General features: G+C 45.9%; 1 protein-coding gene across 1 annotated transcript in view; it reads left to right on the forward strand.

Annotated features, from left to right (window-relative positions):
• Window positions 1-10,449, forward strand: part of LOC122548764 (cadherin-7-like) — a 138,462-nt gene that overhangs the window by 37,347 nt on the left and 90,666 nt on the right. The window contains exon 2 of the mRNA XM_043687532.1: window positions 4,770-5,109. Coding sequence (XP_043543467.1) covers window positions 4,909-5,109 — 201 coding nt within the window. The 5' untranslated portion in view covers window positions 4,770-4,908. The remainder of the gene's footprint in view (window positions 1-4,769; window positions 5,110-10,449) is intronic.

The raw sequence follows: 10,449 nt of genomic DNA on the forward strand, positions 1-10,449 counted from the left end.
AAGAAGCATTTGGATGGGTATATGAATAGTAAGGGTTTGGAGGGATATGGGCCGGGTGCTGGCAGGTGGGACTAGATTGGGTTGGGATATCTGGTCGGCATGGACGGGTTGGACTGAAGAGTCTGTTTCCATGCTGTACATCTCTATGACTCTATGACTTTATAAGGTCCCCCCTTCATTCTCGTACTATCTCAAGAAAAAAGCCCGAGCTTGTCCAACCTCTCCCTGTTGAATCCTGGCAACATCCTTGGAAATTTGTTCTGCACTATTCCCAGTTTTATAACATCCTTCCTATAGCAAGATGACCAAAACTGAACACAATTAGCAATTCCTAAGGCAGGTCACATTTGATTAGCTGGCGCCTATTTAACAATGTCAATTGGATAGAATTGAGGACACAATTTTAAAGTGATTGACAACATTACTAAAGGCAACTGGAGCAAAATATCTGTGGGAAGAGAACTGACTTAGTCTTTCATGCCCAATAACTGGGCGGCACAGTGGCACAGTGGTTAGCACTGCTGCCTCACAGCGCCAGAGGCCAGGGTTCAATTCCCGCCTCAGGCGACTGACTGTGTGGAGTTTGCAGGTTCTCCCCGTGTCTGCGTGCGTTTCCTCCGGGTGCTCCGGTTTCCTCCCACAGTCCAAAGATGTGCAGGTCAGGTGAATTGGCCAAGCTAAATTGCCCGTAGTGTTAGGTAAGGGGTAAATGTAGGGGTATGGGTGGGTTGCGCTTCGGCGGGGCGGTGTGGACTTGTTGGGCCGAAAGGGCCTGTTTCCACACTGTAAATAATCTAATCTAATCTAAACTCAGATTCCAAAGAGTCAGATTGCGCTCAAAATAATCACTTTTGTCCTGCTTTTCGTTGATTGGTCAGATAAATGGAGAAGGCCACTAAAAATAGTCACTCACGCTTCTGGCATGTGTTCAGGTTTAGCATGGGTAGAATTGGAAGCTCAGGTGACCCAGGAAGAGGTTAAGAAGATGCCAGTTTCCAAGGTAGGCTAAGCAAATAGATTTCCTCTGGGCTCAGTGGTTTTCAAGAGAAAACATCCCTCCTCCTTATTCCCAGCCCCTCACTTTGATCACTCCTCCCCCCCATTCATTCCAAGTTACAAACCTGTACCCCACAGCATTTACACAACAATGTGGGGAACTGCCCACCTATATCTTCTATACAAAAAAGTAAGGTCAGATCCAATCCAACCAATTACCACCCTGTCAGTCTGCTCTCGATCATCGGTAAAGTTATGGAAGGTGTCACCAACAGTGCTATTAAACAGCCCCTGCTCAACAATAACCTGCTCAGTGACACCCTGTTTGGGTTCCGCCAGGGCCACTCATTATGGCCTTGGTTCAAACATGGACAAAAGAGCTGAATTCTCGAGATGAGGTGAGCGTGACACCAAGGCTGCATTTGACTGAGTGTGACATCAAGGAAGCTGAGGAAATCTGGAATCAGGGGACAAAATCTTTACTGTTTGGAGTCATACCTGACACATAGGATAATGGCTTTAGTTGTTGGAGGTCAGTCATCTCAGCTCCAGGACATCTCTGCAAGAATTCCTCAGTCTGGTGTCCTAGGCCCAACCGTCTTTAGTTGCTTCATCGATGAACTACATTTTATTATAAGATGAGAAGTGGAGTTTTTCGCTGATGATTAATCAATATTCAGCACCATTTGTGACTCCTCAGATACTGAAGAATTCCATGCTGATGTGAAGAAAGACTGGACAATATCCAGGTTTGTGCTGACAAATGGCTCGTAGCATCCATCCCACCCAAGTGCCAGTCAATGGCCGTATCCAACAAGAGACAATCTAAGCATCACTCATAACATTCAGTGGTGTGACCATCACTGAATTTCCTGCTATCAACATTCTTAGGGTTGCCATAGACCAGAAACTTAACTGAATTTACCAGATAAATAAAATGAGCAGGTCAGAGGCTAGGAATTCTGCAATGAATAATTCTCACCCCCTTGCTCTGCAAAGATGGTCCACCATCTACAAGGCACAAATCAGGAATGGAATGGAATGCTCCCTACTTGCCTGGATGACTGCAGCTCCAATGCCGTGCACAAAGCTGCCAGCCTGCCGAGAAGCTGCACTTTACGTGAACAGGAATCATTTGAAATATTAAACAAAGGAAATGCAAAGTAAGGAGAAAACATAAGAGTTCTAAATGGGGAATGCATCAGCCTCGCGTACTGTGATTTAATTGTTGAAATAGCCATTGAGCAGTACGGAACTTAAGTATTGTTGGAAAGATATATTTTGTTGAAGCATTTCATCTTGCATCAGGATATTTTGCAAGAATATCAATTCCAGGGGAAAACCAATATGCTTGCCCTGAACAATCAGAGCCATCCTGATTCAATATTTGTTTAATATTTAAACAAAGCCTAGCTGTTAACTGTCAATCTGGATTAGGGGGAACATTTGCTATGTCAACATCTCCACTAATCATAGTCCGCTTTCCCTCTAATTAACAATGTCCTCTCATGCAATATACATTTTGGTTTGCCCCCTGAATTGATACTCCTGCATAATAACCTGAATTAATTATTCAATATTCTTCAGCAGCGTTGCAAGTATTTCTTTTCAATTCCTTTATGGGATGTTAGTGGTGCATTTATAACCCATCCCAATGAAACAAAGTGTTTTGCTGGATTGTGTCAGAGGATAGTTAGCAGACATTGCTGTGAGTTTAAGAGTCATATTAAGGCTAGACGAGGTGAGAAGTGAAGTTTTATTTCCTTAAAGAACATGGGAGGAGCAGATGGGTTTTTGCAACAATTCAATCATTTCATTGTCATCATCACAGATGCCGCTGCCTTTTTTTTCTCAAACTCTAGATTAGTTTAGTTGCCTGAATTTAAATTCCTCGGCTACCATAATGGGATTTTAAATCCTACTTCAGGATCAGTCATAACATAACCATTACGTCACTGCACCCTATGCGGACTATGCTCCCTCTGCACTTTCTGGAAGTGTTTTACATTGTGGTTGGATCAGGACAGATTTATAAAAACCAGTTGAATAGATATCGCCCTCATAGTGTCCAGCAATCTGATATCTTCTCCAGGAGCTGAATGAAAATGTGTAAAATTGACGAGTATTTTTTCTATCTATGTTTGCCATCTAACTTACAGCAGTTAAGACAAGATACTGATAGGGACATCAGAACAGGAGTAGGCCCCTCAAGCCTGGTAAAAATGAGGACTGCAGATGCTGGAAACCCAAGTCTGGATTAGAGTGGTGCTGGAAAAGCGCAGCAGGTCAGGCAGCATCCTAGGAGCAGGAAAATCGACATTTCGGGCAAAAGCCAGATGACCCATTGAACCAGATCCCCACTGCTTCTTGGATGCTGCCTGATCTGCTGTGCTTTTCCAGCACCACTCTAATTCAGCCCCTCAAGCCATTTCCACCATTCAGTGTTATGGCAATTTCATTTAACTCATCAGCCACAGGGCCAGGCAATGATTATGGGGCCACTGATTGGAATCCACCCGTGTACCTGATGGAATAATTGGGAATTGAAACTCTAGTCTCTGTCAAACAAGACAGGTGAAAGTGGGTACTGCAGATGCTGGAGATTAGAGTTGAGATTAGAGTGGTGCTGGAAAAGCACAGCAGGCCAGGCAGCATCCGAGGAGCAGGAAAATTGACATTTCATGCAAAAGCCAGGTGACCCATTGAACCAGATCCCTCATTCAATTTGATCACTACTGATTATGAGCATCATGTCCCCACCCCTTACCCACAAGATGCACTGCAGAAATTCATCAAAGCTCCTCTGACAGCACCTTCCAAGTTTACAACCACTTCCATCTAGAAGGACAAGGGCAGCAGATACAAGGGAACACCACCACCTGCATGTTCCCCTTTAAGCCACTCACTATTCTGACTTGAATATATATCACTGTTCCTTCAGTCAAAATCCTGAAACTCCTTCCTTTATGGCATTGTGGGTCATAGTTATAGAGTCATAGAGCTGTACAGCATGGAAACAGACCCTTCAGTCCAACTTATCCATGCCGACTAGATACCCTAAATTAACCTAGTCCCATTTGCCAGCATTTGGCCCATATTCCTCTAAACCTTTCTTATGCAAATACCCATCCAGATGCCTTTTAAATGTTGCAATTGTACCAACCTCCACCACTTCCTCTGGCAGCTCATTCCAAACACGTACCACCCTCTGTGTGAAGAAGTTGCTCCTTTAGTCCCGTTTATTTCTTTCTCTTCTCACCCTAAACCTATGCCCTCTAGTTCTGGACTCCCCGACCCCAGGGAAAAGACCTTGTCTATTTACCCTATCCATGATTTTATGAACCACTATAAGGTTCAGCCTCCAATGTTCCAGGGAAAACAGCGGTTCAAAAGGGCAGCTCATCACTACCTTCTCAAGAGGCATCTCGGGACGAGCAGTAAGTAAAAAACTCCCCATATCGTTCGATTCCCTGGAAGACTAACATTCTGTCTAGCCCAGTCATGAATGTACACATGTGTAAAGGTGACCATTGCTGTAAAAGCAGACTTCACCACTGAGGGAAAGAAACTTACTATTCTTACATGGATTGTCAATTCATGTGGCTCCACACCCCACAGCAATGAGGTTCACCCTTAATCACTATTAAGGGCAATTAGGGATAAGCAAGCAATGCTGACCTTGCCCAAATCCTGTCATTGAACAGACATTAAATACATTCCACCATGCAATAAGATATACGGATAAAAGTCACCCCCTTTTATTTCCCTTCCAGGAATGTGAAGTGCTGGTGCTGATTTTGAGCCATTCTGTGAGAATTTACCCCTTGGGTACCCAACGAGCTCAGTCCTTTATTATTCAAGAAATCTGCGGCGCTAATTCTTTTTGCCAGCCGGACTTGCTGAGTGCCAGGAATGCTAACCTGGTGTGGACGGTGGACTATCCTAATAGGCTGTGCAATAACAGAATATTGTCTGATAGACCGAGCTCATTCTGGAGCTGAACCAGCAGCAAATCAGCTTCCCTCTCTGCATCGCGTCAAGAGGAAATGGGTGTGGAATCAGTTCTTTGTATTGGAAGAGCATCTAGAAACAGAGCCACTCTACATTGGCAAGGTAGGTCTATTTGAGATGAATGCACCTCTTCTCAACCTCTACAGTCATCCGAAGTGTGGTGACTCTCAGGTTAAACACATCAGCAATTGCCTCTCTCTCTCTGAGAGAGCAGCCCCATGGTCCTTGAGGACTATGGCAACTTCACCCTAAACTACTTGAAATATCGAGTGCAAAGAAATGCGTACATTTACATAGTGCCTTTTACAAGCACTGATGACCCCAAAGCCATTGAAGTGCCTTTTTAAGTGTTGTCTATGTCTTAGAGTCATAGAGTCATTGAAGCATAGAGATGTACAGCAAGGAAACAGACCCTTCGGTCCAATCCGTCCATGCCGACCAGATATCCCAACCCAATCTAGTCACACCAGCCAGCACCCGGCCCATATCCCTCCAAACCCTTCCTATTCATATACCCATCCAGATTCTTTTAGAATGTTGTAATTGTACCAGCGTCCACCATTTCCTCTGGCAGCTCATTCCATACACGCACCATCCTCTGTGTGAAAACATTGTCCCTTAGGTCTTTTTTTATATCTTTCCCCTCTCATGTGTTGTGGATAAATGAAAACCAATAGACTTTATTGAACTTTGATTTCTGGAAGCCACTTGGCAAAATGCACTTCAAAAGTTAATTTTTTAAAAAAATGCTCAAGGCATCCACACCCTTCTGTGACTGACTGCATGGAGTTTGCACATTGTCCCCGTGTCTGCGTGGGTTTCCTCCGGGTGCTCCGGTTTCCTCCCACAGTCCAAAAGGGTGCAGGTCAGGTGAATTGGCCATGCTAAATTGCCCCTAGTGTTGGATGAAGGGGTAAATGTAGGGGACTGGGTCTGGGTGGGTTGCACTTTGGCGGGTCGGTGTGGACTTGTTGGGCCGAAGGGCCTGTTTCCACACTGTAAGTAATCTAATCTAATGTAATCAGGGGTTAACATATTAGCCTGGATCGAGGAATGGCAGAGAGTATGTGTAAACGGGTCACTGTCTGATTGGTAAGATGTGATGATTAGGGTTTCACAGGGATCTGTTCTGGGGACTCAGCTTTTTACAATATCTATTAATGACATAGTTGAGGGGAGCAATGGTATGGTAGTTAAAACACCAAGATAAAACCATAAAATATAGGAGCAGAAATTAGACCATTCAGCCCATCGAGTCTGCTCTGCCATTCAATCATGGCGGATATGTTTCTTAACCCCATTCTCCTGCTTTCTCCCTGAAACCCTTGATCCCCTTGACAATCAAGAACCTACCTGTCTCACTCTTAGATGTATTCAATGACCTGGCCTCCACACCCTTCTGTGACAGTGAATTCCCCAGATTCCCCACTCTCTGGCTGAAGAAGTTTCTCCTTATCTCCGTTCCAAAAGGTCTTCCTTTTACTGTAAGGCTGTGCCCTCGGGTCCTAGTCTCTCCTACCAATTGAAACATCTTCCCAACATCTACTCTGTCCAAGCCATTCAGTATTCTGTCAGTTTCAATTAGTTTCCCCTTTATCTATCTAAATTCCATGGAGCGTAAACCCAGAATCCTCAAATGTTCCTCATATGTTAAGTTTTTTGTTCCTGGGACCATTCTCGTGAACCTCCTGTAAACACACTTCAGGGCCAGGACACCCTTCCTGAGATATGGGGCCCAAAACTTTGTACAATACTCCAAATGTGGTCTGACCAGAGCCTGAGAGAACCTCAGAAGTATATCCCTGCTTTTATAATTCAAATCCTCTCAAAATAACTGCCATCATTGCATTTGCCTTCCTAACCACTGACTCAGCGTGCAAGTTTACCTTGAGAGAATCCAAGAGAGGTAAGAGTACATGTTGTGAAAGACAGAATGAGATGGCAGGCAGATACAGGTGGGTTGGAAGTGTGCGTACAAATCTAACAGATTGAATATAATGTTGGAAAATGTGAAAGTGTTCGCTTTTCTCAGGAAAAATGAAAAAGCAGCATATTACTTAAATGGAAAATGACAAGAATTCCAAGATGCAGAGGTACTTTGGTGTTCTGGTCTATAAGTCACAAAACGTTAGTGTGCAGGCACAATGAGAAATCAGGAGGGGAGAAAGGGAGCACTGCAGATGCTGGAGATCAGAGTCAAAGAGTGTGGTGCTGGAAAAGCATAGCCAGTCAAGCAGCATCTGAGGATCAGGAGAGTCGACGTTTGGAGCAAAAGCTCTTGACCATTCCTGGTGAAGTGATTATGCTCGAAATGTCGATTCTCCTGCTCCTTGGATGCTGACTGGCTGTACTTTTCCAGTACCACACCCTTCAACTCAAGTAATCAAGAAGGCCAATGGAGTACTGTCCTTAACTAAGAGAAGAATTGAACATCAGAGTACGGATGTTCAATGGAGAGACCATGTCTCAAATATTGCGTGCAGTTTTGGACTCTGAATGATGGAAGGATGTAAATGCATATTGAATGTGGTGCAGAGGAAGCTTACAGGATTGATACCAAGAATGAAGATAGCTGAGACCGACTGGGCTTGCTTCCACTGGAGTTGAGAAGAGTGACCTGATTATAGAATATAAGATTCTGAATAGTCTTGGCAGGAGAGATATATAAAGGTATTTCTATTTCTGTGGGTGAGTTTTATAGTCAGGATCATGCTTTTCAGAATGTGACGAGGAGAAGTTTTCTCTCTCAGAGAGTCATGTGACTTTGAAACTCTCTGACTCAGAAGGTGGTGGAGCTGGGGTCATAGACTCAGAGAGATTGACAGCATGGAAAAAGGCCCTTTGGCCTACAGGGCCCATGCTGGTCAAAAACAAGTCCTAACTATCCCAATCCCATTTTCCAGCATTTGGCCTGGAGTGAAAAAAAGACCTTACCTCATATATCCTGTAAATCTCCTACCCCTTACCTTAGATCTATGTCCCCAGGTCATTGATTGCTCCATTAAAGGGAAAGTTTCTTCCTGGCCACCCTATCTATGCCTGTCATAATTTTACACATCTCAGTCATGTCTCCTCTCAATCTCCTCTGCTCTAAGGAAAATAACCCCAGTTTGTCCAATCTCTCTTCATAACGAATGCTCTCCAGTCCAGGCAACATCCTGGTAAGTCTCCTCTACACTCTGTCTAGTGCTATCACATCCCTCCGATACTGTGGATTCCAGAGATGCACACAATACTCTACCTGTGACCTACACAGGTTTTATGCAGGTTCAGCTAACCTCCCTGTTCTTAAACTCCATGCCTTGACGACAAAGGCAAGTATCCGATATGTCTTCTTCACCATATTATCCACCAGTCCTGACGTCTTAAGTGTGTATGCACACCAATGCCCCTCTGATCCTAGGAGTTTCCCAGGATCCTGCTATTCATCATGGATTCCTGTGCTTCATTTGGCCTGGCCAAGTGTATCACCTCACATTATCCAGGTTAAATTCCATTTACCACAGATCCGTCCACCTGACCAGCCCAGTCATATCCTCCTGTGATTGAGGTTCTTCCTCTGACTATTTAAGTGAATGATTTTACTGTACTGTGAGAAAAACAGTAAAATACAATAGAAAACTTTTCCACTGTCACCATAATCTGTCACCATTTTACACAGTTCAATCAGAAAAAAAGATTGGAGAGATGTAGCTTCAAAAGAGTCCAATGGTCCTGAACCAACACATCATCAATGGCACCTGCACTGTTGTCCTTTCCCCAACAATCTTGCTGCCATATACACCGGACCCAACCAATGTTGAAATACTAAGGCACCACCTTTGGCTGCTGGGCCACTTTCCCTCTGCCAGCACTTTACCAGTGTTTACACTGGACCCGACCACGGCAAAGTCACCGAATCTCAGGCAACATCTCTTGCCGACGTTTCCTCATCCGAGGTGGCAGCCAGCAATTCCAATGCTAGGTCCCGTGCTCGCCCCAGAAAGGTAAGTAAGGGCACACTCAGGTCAGCACTAGGATCGCTCACAGCACTCTGAGTGCACACTGGGATCACACACTGCAACATGACCCAACACTGGGATCACTCACTGCACCTTGTGTCCGCACTGGGATCACACACTGCATCATATGCCCACACTGGGATCACACACTGCGCCATGTGTCCACACTGGGATCACACACTGCGCCATGTGTCCACACTGGGATCACTCACTGCACCATGTGTCCACACTGGAATCACACACTGCACCATGTGCCCGCACTGGGATCACACACTGCGCCATGTGTCCAAACTGGAATCACTCACTGCACCATGTGCCCGCACTGGGATCACTCACTGCACCATGTGTCCACACTGGGATCACACACTGCACCATGTGCCCGCACTGGGATCACTCACTGCACCATGTGTCCACACTGGGATCACTCACTGCACTATGTGTCCGCACTGGGATCACTCACTGCACCATGTGACCGCATTGGGATCACTCACCGAACCATGTGACCGCACTGGGATCACTCACTGCACCATATGTCCACACTGGGATCACTCACTGCACCATGTGTCCACACTGGGATCACGCACTGCGCCATGTGTCTGCACTGGGATCACTCACTGCGCCATGTGTCTGCTCTGGGATCACATACTGCACTATGTGTCTGCACTGGGATCACAAACTGCACCATGTGTCCACACTGGGATCACACACTGCACCAAGTGTCTGCACTGGGATCACTCACTGCGCCATGTGTCTGCACTGGGATCACTCACTGCAACATGCGTCCTCACTGGGATCACACACTGCACCATGTGTCCACACTGGGATCACACACTGCGCCATGTATGTGCACTGGGATCACACACTGGGCCATGTGTCTGCACTGGGATCACTCACTGCACCATGTGTCCGCACTGGAATCACACACTGCACCATGTGTCCACACTGGGATCACTCACTGCACCATATGTCCACACTGGGATCACTCACTGCACCATGTGTCCACACTGGGATCACGCACTGCGCCATGTGTCTGCACTGGGATCACTCACTGCACCATATGTCCACACTGGGATCACTCACTGCACCATGTGTCCACACTGGGATCACGCACTGCGCCATGTGTCTGCACTGGGATCACTCACTGCACCATATGTCCACACTGGGATCACTCACTGCACCATGTGTCCACACTGGGATCACGCACTGCGCCATGTGTCTGCACTGGGATCACTCACTGCACCATATGTCCACACTGGGATCACTCACTGCACCATGTGTCCACACTGGGATCACGCACTGCGCCATGTGTCTGCACTGGGATCACTCACTGCACCATGTGTCCACACTGGGATCACGCACTGCGCCATGTGTCTGCACTGGGATCACTCACTGCACCATGTGTCCACACTGGGATCACACACTGCACCATGTGTCCACACTG

The sequence above is a fragment of the Chiloscyllium plagiosum genome, chromosome 4, assembly GCF_004010195.1.
Source record: "Chiloscyllium plagiosum isolate BGI_BamShark_2017 chromosome 4, ASM401019v2, whole genome shotgun sequence".
Taxonomy (NCBI): Eukaryota; Metazoa; Chordata; class Chondrichthyes; order Orectolobiformes; family Hemiscylliidae; genus Chiloscyllium; species Chiloscyllium plagiosum.